This window comes from Saimiri boliviensis, chromosome 6 (genome assembly GCF_048565385.1).
Source record: "Saimiri boliviensis isolate mSaiBol1 chromosome 6, mSaiBol1.pri, whole genome shotgun sequence".
Taxonomy (NCBI): domain Eukaryota; kingdom Metazoa; phylum Chordata; class Mammalia; order Primates; family Cebidae; genus Saimiri; species Saimiri boliviensis.
This window is the reverse complement of record NC_133454.1, coordinates 49,755,369-49,776,778: the sequence shown is the minus strand read 5'-3', so window position 1 is coordinate 49,776,778 and position 21,410 is coordinate 49,755,369. Positions and strand designations below refer to the sequence as shown.

The following is a 21,410-nucleotide window of genomic DNA, read 5'->3' as shown; positions in this document are numbered from 1 at the left end:
GGTTCAGAAGATGAATATAGCTAAGGTCATAGGGCACATATCACAAACAGGATTTGAACCTTTGTCTGCCCAACCCCAAAGCCCATTTCACAAACACCAAACTGCCTGGAAGGCCAGTTTCTGGAGCCAATACGGGGAAAGGAGAGGCAGGCCTTGGCCTACATGAGGAGAAAGCAAAACCAAATGAAAGAACAGTGCTCTTCCTCTCCCCTGAAAAATGACTCAAAGGTTGGAAGGCAAGGGAATGAAAGGGAAGGGAATATGCGCCTGGCAAAGGAGAGTTGAGGCCTCTACAGCTAAAGTCAGGTGACCTAAGCCTCAACGCCATCAGACCTGCTACCCTCCCTCCACCAAGAACACCCGGGCATGCCAAATGCCAGCTGCTTCTCCCCATTCCACAGCTCGTGGGGCAGAGCAACTTTGCCCAAACATGAGCAAAATTACCAGCAGTCACACAGCCGACCTCGCTAGAATTGGATAAAATTAACTTGCAAAAGACAGCACGCTATAACTAGCTTTGTGTTCCAACCTTTCTATATCTATTTAATTAAAGGCTCCTGTATAATGTGAACCCAATAGTCAGATTCATTAGATGGTGAGAACCTAATTCCACAACTGTTTCGCTAATGAAACTGCAGTCTACTTTGGAAGGTGGATCACATGGGGCACTGGTTGCCAGTGATGCCTGGGAAACCCATGAGAGCTTGAAGGTGGGTTCATCCGGGGTGACCCCGCCATCCAGATGGATCTTCCGTGACAGGAGCCTGGAGGGAGAATCCAGGGAACAAGATGGGCCAGGGCCCCAGCTGGCAGTGGGGACGTGCAGGCCACAGCAGGCTCTGAGTAGGGGTGAAGGCAGACAGGAGGTGGTTGCCTGTATCTGAATGGGCCACTGAGGCGACCCTGCCTACCTGAATGAGCCAGTAAGTGCATTCTCAGCCGCAAACTATCCAGGAACCGCTTCCCGCAGAGCTCGCAGCCGTACGTCTTCATCCCACTGTGCAGCTTCCTGTAAGGGAAAGGAAAAGAGAGGTTGCTGCTGCTCTGGCTGGAAAGGAGGCAGGGCCATCTCCTACCTGGGTGCTTGGCAACCATCCCTCTGGCAGGTGACAAGTGGAAGGGAGCAGGAGGGCATCAATGGAAACACATCCCTGGATCCCCAGACAGTATAAATCTCGCCCTCTGCCCAGGGACTGCTGCCCGTGAAGGACCCATTCTTGGTCTTGTCCACAGGCTTTACCACTGGCACGTGGACCAAGAAAATAAATCAGCTCCAATTCCAGAAGGAGGAAGGATGAAACACCACGGACAGTCAGGCAGACATAATGCTCACTGTCAAACTAGCACAGACCTCATAGGAGGCCCCGAGCCTCTGCTCGCCTCTGTACAGCACTGCTGTCACCAGGTGGAGGCTGCGCACAAGCCTGTTGGACCCAGGAGGGCCACACGTGTATCTTTTCTCTCTCCTAGCTCCAACTTCCATTACAGTGACTGGCATGCAGCAGGCTCTGAATAAGCCTATGAATAAACTGATGGCCTTACAGACACAAGATGCTTCTTTCTCTGGCATCCAGATGTTCTTAGGACTGCAGTGACCCACCCCAACACCCACACCTTTCCCCTAAGGCTCGGCTTCAGAAGTATCTTCTCTCATCTTGCCCCAGCAGAAAGCAGAGTTTCAAGAAACCGGATAACATCATTCTATAAATGTAGAGTGGTCATAGTCATCTGTGGCTCTTCATACACATTCTCTCGTTTTGCCATCACTATGATTCTGTGAGGTGGGCTGGGACCATGTTATCACCCCAGGGAAAACCGAGGTTCCAATAACAACTGGTCACAGGCCCAACCTGCAGCAGTGCTCCCATCCCAACTCCCAATGCGGGGCCTCTCCCACCAGACCCCTGGCTCAGTCATGAGCCAGCTTGGGAGCTGGTAAGAGGCAGGGAGCCGAGCACTGGGGAGAGGTTCCAAGCAGCCGCCCACCCACACTCCTGTTGTCAAGCCCATACATGCTATTGCTGGATCCAGGATCCAGCCTCCACCTCCACCCCAGTCTCCGTGCCATCCCTGCAACCTCCCCAGGGGCCTTGGCCCTCAGGACAGGGCAGGCATGGCAGCCAGAAGCAGGATCTGTGGGAAGTGGAACAGGCAGAAGGGAAAACAAGGCCTTCTATCTGCATCAGAATGTTGACGTGTTAAGACCATAGTAAAAGGGTGGAGAGCTGGTACTGATCACAGATAAAACTGCAGGTGGGGAGAGGGAGTATTACACACTCAAGCTGGCAGCATCTAGATGATGGCAAAACCCAGCCACCCACTGCCACCACCGTCCAAGTCGCAGAATGAGAACCCAGCAGTGTGTCAAGACCATGTGGGGCACCCAGGTGAGCCTCCTTAGTGCCAGTTGGTGGGCTCCCCCAGCATGAGGACCAGCATTCGGTGTCAACTGTACGCAGCCTTCTGATAGGGATCACACAGAGTTCTCTCAGCAAAACTCTTTCTCAATCACGTTGTTGTGTTTGCTTGCTTTCCCTTTCCCCACTTGCCAAAGACAAACGATTTCTCAATCACAAATACACACATACACATACACACACACACACACGCACACACACACACCCTTATCTATGACACTGTAAGGGTACCCCCCACAATGTTCTCTTGCTCCTTGCCATGCTGATCCACCCAAATTGAGAAATATTAACAGTACAAAACATTTTAACTGAACATTCTTAACTCTAAATATATTTCACAATGCTGGGCACTGGGACATGTCCTAATAGCATTTTGGACGAAGTATCTTTTAAACTACGTATCTAGGTATGTGAGCACATGCAAACACACATGATAGTGGAGTATTCCTGTCACTTGCCTGGGCATGAGAGATACTTGCTTTTCTAAGAGACGTTCTATAGAGTGGCAAAGACTATTCACAAGGGGTTCAGCAGGTGAACTCCTCATACGCAATCATGGTAAAGTCCGGTGGACAGCAACATAGGGTTTCAGTTGATTTTCATCCTTGTCTTCGCAGGGGATTTGTTAGCCCCCAGTGTGCCCACTCCTTGGGGGTGGCTGTCAAGAGGGACAGGAGGATGAACACCCATTTGGATTTGTTTTCCAAAAGGGCACTAGAGTGACTGGTCTTCAGAGCTGGGAGCCACCATCAGGCTAAACTCCCATCTGGCACTCCCATCTCTTCTCCCTGAGGGTTCTAGATGAAATCCCTCACCATGATAAGCACTCTTGGTTTGGGTAACACCCCTGCCTTTTCTCTAGGTATTAATGCATTTGCCTGGCATTGATGGAAGTGGCTTATCTTGGCCAACTGGATCGGCTTGGTGTGAAAGGTGACAGGCACTTGCCCTTTTACTACGGAGGTGGCAGGGTACAGGGAAGAACGCTCAGCCAGCAGCCAGACGACCTGCATCCTCCACCTGACTCGGCCATTAACCTTGGACAAGTCATACTATCACAACTCTCTGCATTTCATCACCTATAAAGTGATGTAGATCACATGTAATATTTACAATAGAGACAAAATTATCATTCCAAAGTCTTACCCATATCCTTTTACCTGGCCTCTAAGGCAGTCCTCTAAGGGGCACCATTATTCTCCCTGAGCCACGTCCCACTCGTTACTGGGCACTGTGAGGTCCTCTGACACTGAGGGAGCCAGGCTAGGATCGCCCAAGCAAACCTACACACCCAATCCCAGCAATCTAGTTATTTAAAACCTAACCCAAGTGGCCTGAGTTTTCTCCTTTTCTCATTTGCTATTTATCTTTCAATGAAAGAAATTTCCAGAAATTACCAACAGCCTATCCTCTGAATGACTCTATTTTCATGCATTTCTCCACCTTCAGAGACCCTATCCTGGCTATTCCTTGGGTAAGGTCACTGCCCTGCAACTGACCCACCAGCTCAGTGCCCCGCACAGGTTACCAGAGATGAATATGGTATCCATGTGATTCCACATGAAGTACAAGGGCAAGGTCTTCCCTCTCTGGCAGAGAGACCTGGGCAAAGCACACAAAGTTCATTAGAGAAAAAGGGAACAACCTCACAGGCCTGGGAGTTCAACAGAGCCCAGGGCTGGTTTGCTCACATCCCTAATTCCTGTTCGTATACCAAAGGAAGAATGCAGAAAAGTGAAGGCTTCTCCTAATTCAAAGAAAATAATGGTGGAGAATTTCAGTGCAGACCTGGCTTCAGAGAGACCTGGCTACCGGCAGACCCCCACGGCACAGTCTGCAGAAGAGCCAACGTGGAAATAGAATTCCAACTGGTTCCCAGAGCAAAAGTGCAAATTCGTGTGAACTCACAGTCTATTCCCTCTTTAGACCACAACCTCCCACCACCACCATCATCACATTATGCAACTGCAAAGCATTTAGATCAAAATGGAAATTCTATCCACCTCCTTCTTCCTTACCACACACACTCACATCTTCCCAATCCAGTCCTATCTTTGTATAAGGTCTAATTGCACGTGGCCATCTGAGATTGTCAGCCTCCACTGTGACAGGAAAGGAAGACATCTGGGGACATTTTTGCACCTTTCTGTACACTGCTTTAGATGGTGGTAGAGTTTTCACACTCTCCTCTGAGAAGAAGCCACCTTGCTGAACACCATTTTGAAAGTAACCCAGTTCTAGTATGTCCCACGCATCTCCATCCTATACTCAGTGGAGATTCCACTGCCCCCATATGCTTCAGGTCCTCATTCTCCATTCCTGGGGAACAGACTCAAGTTCTCCACAACTCTTAGTGGCTCATTAGGTAAACTCACCTTGCATGTAACAGATTTTTACTCATGTCCAAAAAGACAAGAACACATTAACTTCTAACAAGTTTCTGTTTTCTCAAGAAAGCTGAATCATTATGAGAAATTCAAGCTAAACAAAACTGAACCTTTTAACAAGTAACTGAAGAGTTCATTCCTTCTCACTGGTTTTCAACCACACAACTCTCACTAGTAAAACCAAGCTAGCAAGATACAAGCTCATCATTTGAACCATTTCTGTGCTACTGAGAGTCTGAAAACTCATAAAGATTTCATCTGATTTTAGAGTGCAAATCCCATAATGGCAGAGACCAGGGCTATACTTGCTTTCCTTATAAGGCTTCATTCAAAAGGGACTGGTCAAGGATGCTGTGGAAATCGCTGTGTAAATTGGCATCTATGGCATTCCTTTGCTCATCCTAACAATATTCCAAGTAGAACAACTTCACTGGTGGCTTCCAATTCAAAACTGGACCCTGCCCTATGGCTCCTAAAGTCCATACAAGGAAGACTAATGGCTACTGCATAGAGGCAGGAAGCCTTAGCTTTAGACCAACCTGTCATCTTCAGGATAAGCCTTTATCAACCTAGAATAAATGGTAGCAAGGAGAGACCCAAGCCATACTCCATCCTCCCTACCCTCAGCTTCCAGAGAGAGCTGACCACAACAGCTGAGCCCTAAGGGGGCATCTACCATGTCTACTCTCCTCAGGGTAAGCTCAGTCCGCTTCCACCCCATGCAGCCAGGGACCAAGGGGAGAAGGCTACAAGAAGAATCCACTGCACTAGCAGGTGTCAAGGGGAAAAGCCCAGCCGCGCTGGCTGGCTGAGAGAGAGGGGTTCACGTCCAAGCACGGCCAATGCCACATTTCTTCCCAGGTTCCTGAGCCCAGGGAAAAAGGCTCAAGCTGGAGCAGACCAATAGGCAGGGAAGGTTTAGAGAGAGACTCTTCAGTTCCAGTAATTCAAGGGTTGAAATTGTCTGACCTGTGAGTTTTGCTGAACAGATCCCCCACAGGGAACTGGGACCTGTGATTGGGGAAAATGAATGGGAGGGTTCCACAGCTGGAATACCCACTGCTCTCTCCCACCTTTGAATGAGGAAAAATAAAGTGGGGAATATATCCTGTAAGGGCATTTATAAGATAATGTTGTCCTTGTTTTCAGCCTAACTGATCCATCCTCTGAAACAACACTTGGACCAGATCAATGCAGTACATAAGTACATAGGTCCTTCCAACTCACCCTGTGGTAGGTCTGAGGTCTCTCCACATGCAAAAGTCACCCCAACGCTTTGGGCTTTTGCTTTCTGATCCTATGACCATCAATTTGACCTTCTCAGTGCTTCAAAGGGGTACTCAATAGATAGGATGCAGATGGGAGATTTTGTAAGATCCAAACCATGACCTAAACTATCCTCTCCTCTCCAAAAAGTCTACCGCCTCCATGAGAACCAACACTCTCCAAGATCATCGACTTACCCAGCCACCATGCAAACTTCCTGGTCCTCTCGAGCAGGACCTGGGAAGTTGGTGCTGACATGCAGCCTTGGGCCCCATGTGGGGACAGCATAAGGTAGGTCGCTTGATGGAGCTCTGCCAATGCTCTCAGCCTCAAAAGCAACCAACTACTAACAGTGATAACAGACCCTCACCATGGCCTCATTCACCTTTCCAAGTAGACATAGAATTGAGTAAAGGAAAAGCTTATGTACTTTGGTAATAGTCTCACTCATCCTCCTTAGACCTTCAAGTGAAAAACACACTTTCAACATCTATTTCCCTTTAATTCAAATGACAAAAGAAAAGTGAAATAGTCAATGGCATTCTGTGCTCTAATTTTAAGAGGAAGAGATGAATGAAAAGTTAGAAGGCTATCAGTACTTCCTCCCCAAAGCCAACTCCCCATGGAGACTGCAGAGTATTTCCATATTCAGTCCATTCTCCTGTACTTTCCTTTTTTAAAAAATTGTTTTTAATAGAGACAAGGTCTTGCTATGAGACCCAGGCTGGTCTTGAACTCCTGGGCTCAAGTGATCCTCCCACCTCGGCCTTCCAAAGTGCTGAGATTACAAGCATGAGCCACTACACCCAGCCTAATTCTCCTCTACGTACTATGTGTCTTTTTATGAGAAAGGAATACTCTGGACAGAGCCTGTTCTACTAGTGGACTCCACCCTAAGCCAGAACATGTTATTCACAGGGCACCAGGGATACTCTGGGTGATGTTCCCTTCCTTCTAAGGGTGACATAATATCTTCCCAAGGAATGTCTCTTAAAGCCACCAAAAGTGCCACATTCCAGGCTAAGTAGGCCATTTGTCACACCCAGTGTCATTCTCCTTACATATTTTGTAGGAATATTAAGTTCAAGATTCAAGACGAAGCCATTTGTAAGTTCCTTAAGACTATACACTCTGTGGGGGCAGGAACTATGTCTTTCTCTCTGTCTTTTATGGCCGCAGCACAGATTCAGGCAGCCAAAACAGACATATGAGAAGCTGTTGCTAGTGAAGCAATTTCCAACCACCCTAAGACAAACGGATACCTAACCACTAAAATCTATCCCTGGGACTGCCTGGAACCAGAGAGGAGGCCTGGTATCCCAGGGGAGAAAAAGAAGCAATCATTCTAATGTTGGCTAGGGAATGGGTCACTTTCATTTTCTCAAGACATAAGGGAAATTACCCTTTTGCCCACTGTTTTCTTCATGTTGAGATTAGATAGTCATTTGACAAGCTGTGAATGCTTAGCGGGTATTACCACAAATTATCCTTCTAGCAGTAGAGTCCGTTGCTCCCTGACTAGTCAATATTAATAAACATTACCGAATGCTTTTACAACACAATTTATTTTTTAATACAGCTCTTTATGTATGCCATAAAGTAAATATACCAATAAAAGCCAAGGATTTCAAACAACAGATTAAGAAAAACAACCAAGAACTAACCGGGTGCTAGTTAACACCTTCCATGCTGCAGGTTTTGGGAGCGCACAGCAGGTGCCTCTCCGCTGGGGATCCAGACCAGGAGAGTTATGGAAGACAGTGGCCATTGGTTGTTTTGAAGCTGTTTAAAGGGAGGGGGAGAAAATACTAAACCAGATGTTTTTTTCTTAAGAATCACCTAAAAAAATGAAAAAAATGTGGTATGTTGACCATGTACATATACATATATATATACGTATATATATGTGTGTATATATACACATATATATGTGTATATATACATATATATACACATATATATGTGTGTATATATATATATACACATGTGTATATATACATATGTGTATATACGTGTATATATATATATATATATATATAGATAGATAGATACACACATTGGGCTGAGTGCAAGAGACCTGGCTTTCACTCCAGCTCTGCGGGTATCCATCAGATGACCTTGGCCAAACCACTTAGTTTCTCTAGATTTCACCTGATGCCTCTGCAACAATGCAAAGGTTGAGCTAGATGATGTCTCAGGCTCTTTCCAGTCAGGTTTACAAAACTGAACGGCTGTGGGGCTGACATGGGGCTGTGCTGAGTGGATCATATCTCCTGCATGAAGGATCCATACCAGATTCGTCCTCTGAATCTTCACCACTGAGCTCAGAATGTACTAGGGGTTCATTTTTTGTTGAATGAATGAGCAAACAAGAAAGGGAATCAGAAGAGAAAAATGGAGAGGTGGAAAAAACCCTGCCTACATACATATCCAGATACACACACAGTCCAGTAAACGAACAGTTTTATCCCTACTGTCCAAAAGAGAAGCCCTCTATGGAGTTCTTAGAAAGAAAGCCAGGCATCCTACCTTGGCCTGGATCAAGGCCAATCTGGAACTGACCAAAGAGTGGAGGGAACAGTCCTAAGCCTTGAAAATATGAGGAAGGACAATGGCATTCCCCGGGGCCATGACCACTCCAAGTACAGCACTTTCAGATAAGGCTGCCTGCGAGTGCTAAAATACAAAGTCAGAAATGGCAAAGAGGCACACTAATCTCCCTGCAGCAACTGCTCAAGGAGAGATCTTCGTGGCTGCCAGCACCAGGAGGCCTGGGTTTCTGGCTGTTACGTAACTGGTCCTTTGTTTTAAAAATACTGAGTTCTCTTAAGTCATTTATTTGAAATATCTCTATCAACAAATTTCACCAAGAACAAAAGTTTTTCATTTGTGCACTGGGCTATAGGATGATCTTATCGCACACAATCTCATACAGTCTCTTTCAACAAGGTCTTAGCGTGCTTATCTGTGAAGTTCCTGGTAGCCAAATATGATTGAAATGTTCTATTTATGCTCACTGGATTAAGGAGATGTTGCAAAACTGCACAAAAACCTGGCAGATGTAAGCAAGGTATTACACCCAGGGCAGTTAAGATCTGAGGGGAAAAGATCAATACATACTTTTGTGGTTTTCTTTCTTTTTCTTTTCCTTTTAAGAGACCAGAAAAGTTGTGCTTTTAGAAAAGGAAGAGGAAAAAATAGTAAAATGCCTTAAGATTTATAGCTTCTCTGAGCTTTTTCCAAACCCAAAACAGGGCACCATGATGCATGCTTGATGATGTCAGCCCAAGGGAAACAAAAATAAATCCAAAATATTCTCTCCAGATCCTAAAAGGCCCTATAAGGGAATTAAACTATGGTTACGGATGAACAGGGTTGCTGTTCTCCCTCTCCCGTACAAGGCTTTTCACCAGCACAAATAACCGATTTCTGGGAAAACAGTTTTCAAAAAGCTACAGACTTTTCCTTTATCTCCTCGCTGTGCCGGGACACATGTGGAGGACATGTCGTCTCCTGGCTATCTAGGATCATTTTTATATATTTCCATTCTAGCCAGGAAGCCACAATGCTACCTCCAGATCCCGTGGACCAGCCATGGAAACTCAGATTGTTGAGAATAACTGAGGTTTATTAAGGGCCTACGAAGAAAGTTTCTCTGGAATTAAACCATTCTGAAAACCTTTTTAATGTATATTGCCTCCTTTCTGCTTTAGTACACTGAAAATTAAATTACTTTTCTATGAGGATTCTGAGATGGAGAGCTATCATTCTAAACATCAATTATGAACACAAGATAAGAGACTGAGCTGATTACCTGTATGGGCACCAAATCACATTGTAACTGTTGTTGTCATTTTAATGAAGAAAAAAGGCAAAAGCCAAATACATACTAGCTTCTTTACTGGTTCTTTCTTCCTTTCTTCTAGAAAAATGCAAAAAAGAATATCTAGTTAACTGAGGTTTCGGTTTTTTGCTCTTTTTCTTTCTTTTTTATTTTTTTTCTTTTAAGATGGAGCCTCACTCTATCGACCAGGCTAGAGAGCAGTGGCGCAATCTTGGCTCACTGCAACCTCTGCCTCCCAAGTTCAAGCAATTCTCATGCCTCAGCCTCCCAGGCAGCTGAGACTACAGGCATGCACCACCATGCCCAGGTAAGTGTTTTTTGTTTTTTGTTTTTGGTATTTTTAGTAGAGAGGGACTTTCACCATGTTGGCCAGGCTGTCTCGAACTCCTGACCTCAAGCAATCATCTGCCTCAGCCTCCGAAAATGCTGGGATTACAGGCATGAGCCACCATGCCTGGTCTCAACTAAGGTTTTAATCATAAAGAAGGTAATGCATATACAGATCATGTCTGACTTTGAAAGGGTTTCCTGAGGATCACTGCAACCACCCTGTGGCTGGCCTGGAGAGTGCAGAGCCCATTTTGTAGATAGGAAAACTGAGGCCACATGACTTACTAGTCCATATAAACAGGCAGACATCACCAGACTTCTCAGGATCTGCCTTCACATTCCTACCTAAGCCAGTCTTTCCCTGAAAAGGGCAGGAAAACCAGCAGCTAGAAAGGAGTCACTGAGATTTTCCCAATCTAATCAAATAGAAGCAAAACCAGAGAGGCCTCCAAGGGAAAAAAAAAGTAAATTGAATGATGGCACCCAGAGTCCACCGACAAGCTGGGTCTCACAGGCACTTTATAACTTCCTACAGAAAAGGCAAGACGACTCATGCCCTGTTGCGACTCACCCTGTATCTGTTAAGTGCCTACTGTGTGCTGGACTCCAGTGAAGTCAGGCTGCTTCTGAATGACAGCCCATCTAAGTAGGTTGTCCATCAACACAATTTTCCATCATCACCTTTTATGGATTTCCTTTATAGCACTGAACACAATTTTCAGTTATATATTGGGTTTTTTTTATTAGTATTCTTTATCTCTACCAGACTATAAGTTACATTAAGGCAGAAACCACCCACTATGACCTCAGAGTATGCCAGTGTGTGCTATATAGAGTAGGCATTCAGTATACTTTTCTAAACAGATTTGTCGAGATATTTTCCGCATACCATAAAATGTATCCTCATCAAGTATGCCATGCACTGGCTTGTAGCGTATTCATAGAACTGCACAGCCATTATCACTATCAAATTCCAGAATATTTTCATCACCCTGAAAAGAAACCTTGTACCCGTTAGCAGTCACTCTCCATTCCCCTCAATCCCTAGCCTTTGGCAACCACAAATGTACTATCTTCCTCTACATATTCACCTGTTTTGAACATTTCATATAAACGGTATCATATAATATGCACCCTTTAGGGTCTGGCTTCTCTCACACAGCATAATGTTTTCAAGTTTCGTTCCTATCACAGCTTGTATCAGTACTTTGCTCCTCTGTATGGATATACCACATTTTGTTTATCCATTCATCAGTTGATGGACATTTGTTTGTTTCAACCTTTTGGCTATTACGAAGAATGCTACTATGAACATTTGCGTACAAGTTTTATGTGTGGACATATGTTTTCACTTCTCTTGGGTATATACCTAAGAGTTGAATGCCAGCTCATATGGTAACTCTACGTGTAACCTTTTAAGGAACTGCCAGACTGTTTTCCGAAGCAGCTGCACCACCTTAGATTCCCATGAGCAGTGTACGCAGTTTCCAATTCCTCAATACATTTTTGGACTAAGTGAATAAATGAATAAAGTTTCCTTCTGCTGTAAAATCCCCCCAAAAAGAGGATACAGTTCTGAGGCTTCTTCAGTGAACTAGCATCTTCATCTGTAGATGTGACGTGCTACACTCATGTTTCACAGAAACCCCAAAGAATGCTATTTATATGTAGTTCCTTTTAGAGAGAGAATCAAGTGAAAAATGAAGAAAGGGAAAGAAAAACACCAGACAGCTCAAAGTGGGCGCTACTTTCACGTACGTGATTTCAACCCCTACCCTCCAGCCCACGTCTAAACTCAATAATTTAATAATGCACATTCCTTGAACAGATTTAGTTGAAAGTAGAAGAGGGACCCCAGCTCTACCGAAGCCGGCTTTGGTTTGGTCAACGGTGAAGAAAACATGATTTGACAGCTCTGCTGTCTCTGGTAGAAAGCTTGAAAATATACTTAATAATAATTAAAACAAAAATGCACCAACAAAAATATCCCAGGCAAACTCCAGGAGTGGGACCCACGGTGCTGGAACCTGTTAAGAAGGTGAGACAGCCAACGGCGAGAGCCTCTCTTCCCGGGCTGGTGAGAGTGGGCAGGATATCATAGAGCAGGCTGCAGCAGGAAGCTCTGTTAAGGGCTCCCCAAACTTCTCTTTCTCCCCCTTTTCTTTTTGGTAGAAGAAGTCAGCCGTGTTCCTTTCTGCACAGACTCCTTGCAAAGAACAAACAAACAAAGGCTGGGACAGAGCAAGGCCCTTTGCAAGCTGCAGGTAATTAAAACGGCCTGTAAATGCCCCAGCAGAAAGCACTTCAAAGAGACAGTAATTCCAGCAATGGCCAGTCAAGGCTGTGTGGTGTAAAAATTATGAGTTTTCCCAACAGGGAGCTTTGTGTGAAAAGGACAGGGGTTGGTGGCAAAAGGAGGGTGAGCCACACAGATGAGGTTTACAATTGGTGTCCATGCCCAGTGTGCTGGGACTCGTGTGTGTGTGTGTGTGTGTGTGTGTGTGTGTGTGTGTGTTTGGCAAACACACAGGCCAGAGAAAGGGGATTGTGTGCATGTGTGTGAGAGCACACATTTATCAAGGCTGAGATGGTCCAAGCGTGTGGGCACAGAGATAAAAGGAAAAATGAAATAAAAGCAACAAATACGAATCCTCTTCCCTGCTGGGGCTCATTTTCATGGGGAAAAGTACCAGGCAGCTTGCGTGCACCTCTTGCTCCTTACATGCAAGGCTGCGAGCACACAGGAAATGCATAATTCCAGTGACTCCAGGCCCAACAAGCAGCCAAGGCCAAGCAGCGGCTCTCTAGAAACGTCCACACTTTCAGCCTCACAGCACGACACAATACCCAACAACGTATCGCAAGCTATGTAATTTTGAAAAAGAGAATGAAGAGACAGATGCTTAACCCTGACTCTGACTGCATTTGCTAAGTCGCCTGTGCTACCTGCCTGGGTGCCCTGTGCTTAGATGATGCAGTGACCGGTCCATGGCATGGAGGAGAAGAGAGGCTGCAGCCTCAATGCACGAGGACGTGAGCCCCACTCTTACAATCCACAACACAGAAAACCCAAACTAGCACACATCAGTGATCACCGGACCGCAACATCACACATCTGGGATGGAGGGAGGACCTATGACTAGCGTTATTTTTTCTACATTTTTGTGTAATCGTCCTGTAGAAACCTGGCACTTCCAGAAGGACATTTCGCTAGGCAAGAGGGTCAGTACCATCCCTAGAAGCCTTCCCCAGTTCCTCCCCTCTGTCCCCTCTCAAAGCAGACCCCCTTTTCCCTCCAGCCCCTGTCTTTTGAGTGTGTTTCTATTGGAGCAGATGTACTCACTAGTGTGCATCTGCTTGTTGCTCTGTCTCTCCAGCTGGATGGGCAGCTACATGAAGACAGGGCTTTGCTTCATTCATCTTGTATTCGCAAGCCTTGCAAAGGGCGCAGCATTAGTGGTGCTAAAGAAATGTGTTGTGAATGGATGGATGAGCGGTGGGTGCATCTCAGCTGTTCAGTGGGTAATAAATCAATTGGGATTTGGATGGAGTAGAGCACATTGCTTAGAGCCGGTACCCACAGCTCCTCACCCTCATCAGCCAGCACACGTGCACCCTGTGCACAGGAGCCTCGGAACCTGGGAGGGAAGGTGGGAGCAAGCCCATGCTCACCAAGGCGGTAGAGAAACCAGCGCTGGCCAGGGGCTTTATTTCCCCATAAACAAAATCCTGTTCTGCCTCCCTCACAGCCCCACTCACTAACTCCTCCCTGACATTGCTGGTTTTAAGCCCACACATAAAAATGTCCTTTACTATTTTTATTTAATGAGCTTTCATTTTTCCTCCCCGTTTTTGTAAATGAGAAAGCAAAGCCCACCTCTAATGGGGACTGGGGGGAGGAAGCAGAGTGGAATCTTTTTTAAACGGGCCATAACTTTACGAAAAGCTTTCTCCTCCACAATCCCGCCAGCTCCCCCTCCCCAAGTCCCCGTGCTCCTCCCTCCTCCCTGCATCACCCCTTCCCACCATTCGAAACAAGATGCATGGATTTTGGACATTTGATTACTTTTAAGTATATATTTTTCCCTCAAATAGACTGAATACAATGGTTAGGAAATGTGACAGAAAACTATTCTGAGCCATTTATTGCCTTAATACCCACCTTTGTCCAACAGGCAGTTTTGACAACAGCGATAAATTCCAAATTTATGTCAACAGAGCATATGTTGAACACCTCATTTCTGAGCTAAAGCGGCATGCTGCCCTATAAATCACCGTTCTGTTTGAAATGAAAGTAGATTACAGGCCTGTGTTATTGAGCAGTTAGAGCTATAGTCATATAAATCAGAACTTTTAACTCTAGGCAATCCGTTGTGCAATTAACTAAAGGGTACTTTGTCATTGCAAGGCTTGTGCACAGACTTGGCAGGGCATAGAGCTACTGGGGAAGGGGGTGGGAAGGAAAAAAAGTTTTTAGGCAACAGGAAGGTTGTTGACTGCAGCCTCCACCATACTCCACACAACGCTTTAACCCCCAACCACCACCGCCACAAGAACCTGCCAAGCCTGAATATAGGCAAAGACAACCTCATAATCAGCATCTGCCGCAAAGACAACATCACACTGAGCATTTGTCACCAAGTCACCTCCCAAAACCCAAGTGCCTTTTCAGTCATTCATTAAGCACTTCTGAGCGCAAGCCAAGAGCATAACATCATCTCAGGTGCTAAAATGATGTCAGAGACACGAAAAGTGGTAACTGTGATACCAACAACAATGTTTAGACGATATTGATCATGAGGAAGAATTAAAAGCAAATCTGTACAAGACATAGTTGAGCACTTACTATGTGCCAGGCACGATTCTGCACATTTTCATGCCTTATCTCATTCAATCCTCAGGACAACTCTATGAAGCAGGTATTTTTATTTCTATTTTTTGCTGAGGCACAGGGAAATAAACAACTCGCCCAGGGTCATTAAGCTTGTAAGTGGCAGAGCCTGATACAACTAGTCAGTAGAATGAAAAGTTTAAGAACTGACACTGACACCAGCCATGCGCCAATTCCAGATCTCTAACTCACAAGACTCTAAGACTCTGGGATTCTCCAAGTCTCGGTTTTCTCATCTGTCAAGTAGACAGGCAATACCATTACCTCCAAAGATAGATGAATGAGACTGTGCATGTAAAGCAACTTAGCATGACACTGAGAACATAATGTCTTGAATAAATGTGTAGCTTGTGTAAGGCTAAAGAAGAAGAAAGACAGGACCCTGTCCTGGCCAGTCCATAACCTAGTGGACAAAAAGCGCTAGAGAAAGAGACAGAGGAGGATGTGGTGATGTGTCAAGATGTCAACAAATGACTATGGGTGTGCAGAAGAGGAGCAGATGAGCAGCAGAAGCTGTCACTGGAGATGGGCTGAGAACATGCTGAGATTCAGCTGGTCCTTTCACAGGCTCTGGAAGCTCCAAAGGGTTCTAGCTACCCATGTTTGGGAATGTTAAGAATGGAAAAAGCCTGGGATAGGGTGGGGGGAGCACCATGTGATGGAGGCATCGCAAGAGCCAAGACTCGGTGTTAGAAATGAGGACATTGTGCCAGACAAGTCTTCAGGAGGCCAGCCTGGCTTACCCACAGTGGGCGGGTGGTGAAGACAGTGGCGAGGAGCCTGCAGAGGCAGCAGGGTGGGCTGACGATGCGGAGTCCTGAGACTGATGCTGAGGACTTTGGTCTCAGCGCTGCAGTCCTCGGGCAGCCCCGAAGCCCTTCTCAAAACAATGGAGGTGGCTTGGTGTGGGAGGCTCAGCGTGGGCAGGGACCAGAGAAGGAGACAGACAGAGGAAAGTGCCCAATGCTAAACTGAAGAAGCAGGAAGGAGTGTTTCCAAAGACAGTAGTTAGGTCAGCCTTCCAGAACAAAATGCCAACACAGTATCACTGTCACACATCTACAGGACATTTCTATTCCCTAAGAAGGTACAAGAAAAGAGAGACTGGAACAAACCTCCTGTCTCTGTCTACTCCTGAGCACGGTAGTCTGAGTGACTCCATGGAGCACGAGTTACCACAGCAGGAAACTCAGAAGAGCCGTTGCCTCTGTTTGTAACCTCCATCCAACTAAACATGCCATCATGTACTCATCAGAATGCAGATGGCAGCAAGAATGGGCAGCCAAGGAACGACACTTCTTTCCTTCGGAACCCGGCACCGGCTACCAACTCAACACGGCTGGGAGGCAGGAATCCTCAGGTCTCCTCTGTCCTGGGCCTAGGCAAGTTAAGAATCCATTGATTGACTGATAGGTATCTATTTGACATAGTGAAGGATATAACCAAAGCATAAGACAACAGCCTGCCCTCCTAACACTTTAGTTGAAGAGGGACGAAAATACACAGTATAACAGAACCCAGTACTTACACACGCACATGTCAGGTCCTGAGGACAATCTAAACATCCAGCCTGAGTGGGAATCAAAAGCTCAGGCCTCCCTGAGGAGGGGGCTCATGCCTGGGCTCAGAAGATACCAAGGAGGCAGCACAGAAGAGGAGAGGGTGTTTCAGATGAGGGGTAAACAGGCACTAAAGCAGCAGCATCACTCCAGAAGGGGAAGCCAGCCCGGCGGGCAGGCGAGGAGAGGTGAGCCGAGTGTTGTGGAGTGGTGTCCATGTGAGTTTAGACCAGAAGGCTCATGGAGAAAGAGGGCTGAAAAGCAGACAAGGTGGGGAGCATTGTTCATTCCTGACCGAGGACAGAAGGGGGCATGATTACAGAGTTCAGGAGCTGATGTCTGACACGCTCTAGGAGCCCTCGGTGCTATCCTTCCTGTCCTGACATATGGTACTACAGAACATCTGGCCTTGGAGGCTGGCCAGCCACTTGCTCCCCCGACCTCCTCCACAGCCGCCCATTCACGGAGAAGCAGATTCTTTGCGCGAATATCAGGGTGACAGGCCTTCCGGACACTCACTCTGTGTTTGGTCACTTGCCAGGATGCTTCTGTCTTGCTCCACAGTCGGATGCCAAAGAGGCAAGGAGATGCTGCAGAAACTGGCACCTTCCATAAGAATCCCCTACTACACACACACACACACACACACACACACACACACACGTGGACCGCAGGCACGTACTCACACACGCCATCTCTCGCCATCTGTCTGAACAAACTGCTGGTCTCTGAGGGGGAAAAAAGGAAACCTCTTAGAGATATTTGTTTAATATCTGAGCAGTAGGGGAGCAGATGAAGTATGCAAGTTTCATTTAGAAAATCGTCAAGAAACTATTATAGTAAAATGAGGCTTCCAGTTTCCAAATAAAGCTGAAACGATCACATGGAACAAACGGGTGAAGCTGGAGAATGAAGAAGCAGGAAGGAAGTACAGTAAAAATAATAACTGGAGGAAAATAGGAAGTCACGAGGTGCCAGGGAATTAGTGGCAGCCCCCATCCCCTTCAGGACTGGGGAACGGTGTGAGCAACTGGCAATGGGAAAACCACAAATCAAAAGCGACAGCCGGGAGAAGGGTCTCCTGTCTTCAGAAGTGTGGTTTCCATGCTCCAGGAATTCCTCCGTTCCTAGATGTCCATTTGCATCTCAGGACTTGCATCGTATAAATCCTCACAAAATCACTTTGGAGGAGAAAGAGACTGGCATCCACCTCTTACCTCTTATTTTAGAAATTTGGGCTGCGAGAGCAGGTGAGGAGGAAGACAGCAGGAAATGAGTCAGTAGCCCCATAAGGAGAAGGGAGTAGGCTGGGCGCAGTGGCTCACACCTGCAATCCCAGCACTTGGGGAGGCAGAGGCAGGCGGATCACTGAGGTCAGGGGTTTGAGACTAGCCTGGCCAACATGATGAAACCCATCTCTACTAAAAATACAAAAATTAGCCCGGCATGGTGGTATGTGCCTGTAATCCCAGCTGCTCAGGAGGCTGAGACAGGAAAATCTCTTGAACCCAGGAGACAAAGGTTGCAGTGAGCCAAGATTGCACCACTGCACTCCATCCTGGGCAACTGAGCAAGACTCTGTCTCAAATAAAAAAAATAAACAATAACTTAAAAAATAAAAATAAATTTTAAAAAAGAGGAAGGGAGTACAGAGTGTTAGTTGACTCAAAAGTCAACACAAATTTATTGCCTACTAAATTCAGGGCATAGGATTAGCCACCACAGAGAGATTCAAAGAGACATAACACACATGCAGTGCCTTCAAGGAGCTTACAATTAAGTAGGGAATGCAAGACATATGCATGTAAAAGACTTTAAAACAGTGCACTCTAATAACGTATGATGGGAATAAGAAAGATGCAAAGCTCAGTGCTAGATGAAGAGGACTCAAAGTTTGGAACGTAGGCTCCAGGCAACCAAAGTAGAAAACAGCCTCTTCTTTGCATGAAGTTGATTGCGTCTGGGAACACCACACCCACCACCAAACACCTGTGCTTCCATCCTGCAGACCTCGCCTCTTCTCTTGGCCTCCATTGCAAAATTCTACCTCTCCCAAGCTTGAAATACAAATCCAACCTGTTCCGCAGTCACACGGCCTGTTTTACTCTAAAATGGAAGCCCCCATAACTGTCATTTTTCATCAAACCCATGACCGGTCCTCCTGCCCTCCCATGCACTTGTCTCTCTCTCCAGCTTAGGAACGGAGGTTGGCAGCTGGGCCTGCCAAAAGATCCTGTGCAGCCTTTCATCCTGCTCCATAACAGGCTCTGCTCCAAGAGCCCCAGAGCCCACGCCTCGCTCCTTGCCTTCCTAAGAAGCTGCCGGAACAGCAGCACTTGCCTGAGCAGTCCTCTCACTGATGCACAGCATCGGGCTGGCCACACTCATCACTAGAACACGTGGATGTGTCCAGAACAGCCAGGCAGTCCCTTCCCCACCTGTCCCCTTCCCTAGGGGAGGAAGGAGGCTCCATCCAGGTCCCAGAAAGCCCCCTACTCCAGTGTGGCCATTTCTCCATTGCCTTGCTACACTGTTTTCTCCAGAGAATCCATCCTATTCCCTCTGCCCAAAGAAATGGGCATGGTCAACCTTAATGAAATAAACTGTAATAGAGTAGGCAGGGAACTTTGTCTCCCTTCCAGAAGACACAATCTAATTCACAGTCTAATTGTCTCACTGGAAGCCTCCAGGCCTCTTCCCACAAGCGGCCTGGAAGGATTTGGAAGTGTCATGGCCTGGAAATCCTCGAGTCTAGTCATATAAATACTTAATTGCCATTGGAACATCCACACTGTGTCACTTTGGTATACCCAACCAGTGCGCTGCCAAGTTCCTTCCTTGGTGACCAAGTTCCTTCCCCGGTGACACTAAGACATGGGAAGTGCCATCTGCGGTGTTTTCACCTTTCTCTTTCCACTTTCATTTCTTTCCCAAGACACCCCCATCTTGGAGAGCTCTTCCTCCGGAGAGCTAGGAAGAGGTCAGCAATATGAGTGGGAAGAGCAACAGCTTCTTTAACGGCTGGTGGCTGTGACCTTAATCATGACAATGAAGTTTAGTTTCTCTTTTTGTAGAGAGATGAGAATAGCAGACTTCAAATGGTAGAGAAGGGTCGGTCTCCTGAACAATGTACCCCAAAGGTCACCGCTGCATGCAGGAAACAAGAGAAGACACAGATGCAATGTCTGTTTCCATAATAGTTTAACCTTCTAAGAAATCAGATGGTTCAGAGAGCCTGTGAGGTCCCTGGGCCCTCTATGCTTACAGGAATAAATTGATGTGCTCAAGCATTCCAGACAGATCTCCCAAATATTTTTTAAAAACCTCCAGGAAAGCAATGCCATATAGAACCTAGAATAATTGTGATCTTGGTGGGGCAGGAAAATGGGATCGTAAGTGTGAGTACAGGACATGTGACTAAGGAAAGAGCTAAGTCATAAACCCCAGAGACAGCACAAGGTGACCTACGAGGAGGCTGATATGCTGCAGTTAAAACCACACTTGAATCTTAAAAATAAAACTGAAGCGTCCAAGACAAAGTCATCCTCAGTAGAAATACTCTCAGGTTCTGTGATGAAGAGTTAAACCTCCTCCCTTGCCAAAAAATCCACCCCTTTTAGTAGGCAGTGATTTGACTGATGATTACTTTCATTTATCTCTCCGTAGGGGTGCACTGGAAAGCTCACGTCAGTAGCTACCACCACAACTCATCCACAGCCCTCGGACTGCAATCATCAGAAGGTTAAGAATCTCAGAACATTTCAAAAGTCACAGAAGTAGGGTGACCAGCTCTCAGACTGTCACAAACTCTCTGCAAGATCTTGCATGGACCACTTACGCGCTCTGGGCCTCAGTTTCCCCCTCTGCAAAGTAAGATGTTCTTTCCGACAGACAGCCTGTGGACAGATCTGTGATGTATGCGCTCAAGAGTCGCTCCCTTATATGCACAACACCTGGAGAGACTGCAGCCAGACTCTGTTTCCACAGCTGCTTTTGGGTGGCCCTACACAGAGCGCCCTCAGCCCCCAAACAATGGGGACTTTAACCTTCGCAAAATGCCAAGACACTACTTGAAGGCTCGCGCTATTTTTAACACTTCTAGGAGAATTCACTCATTTTTAAAACCACACCCAGGTTGTTCGCAAAAGGAAGACAAGTTACAGGAAGGACTCCAGCAAAGGAAGGTTGAGAGCAACATCAGCACCAGGCAACACTCTTGCTAGGGTCCCAGCCTAATGAATCCAATGGCATTCCATGCAACCCTCACCCCTTACTTGGAGCCCTTGCCATGAGATTCCATACCACAAAGTGAATTCACTGCAGAAAAGGAGCCTCCCCACAAGAAGGAAGCGAGGGCTACAGAGAAGGTGTAGGGAAAAGGCAGATGCTCATGCCTTTGAGCTGAATAACAAGCCAGGCTGAATAAAAGTTCATCCTGCCTGGCTTTTCAGATAAAAAGGGACTCCCACAAGTCATTTCCTGTTGCAAGAGCCCCCGAAAACAGTAAAAGGAACAGCACTGGCTCCCATTTCCCCAAGGAGGAGCCCCTCAGATTTCTTCTGCCTCACTGTATTAGTTCCCTTTTGTTGCTGTAACAAATTACCATAAGCTGAGTGGCTTAAAATGGTACAAATGGGTTATCTTATAGTTCTGTAGGGAAGGAGTTCAAAATGGGTCTTGTTAGGCTAAAATCAAGGTGCTGGCAGGGCTTTGTGG

The 21,410-nt window shown here is 46.3% G+C and overlaps 1 protein-coding gene across 3 annotated transcripts in view; it reads right to left on the bottom strand.

Moving 5' to 3' along the window:
• Positions 1-21,410, bottom strand: part of ZBTB16 (zinc finger and BTB domain containing 16) — a 202,275-nt gene that overhangs the window by 103,360 nt on the left and 77,505 nt on the right. For all 3 annotated transcript variants that reach the window (XM_003923685.4, XM_010334527.3, XM_010334526.3), the window contains exon 3: positions 912-1,009. In XM_003923685.4, coding sequence (XP_003923734.2) covers positions 912-1,009 — 98 coding nt within the window. The remainder of the gene's footprint in view (positions 1-911; positions 1,010-21,410) is intronic.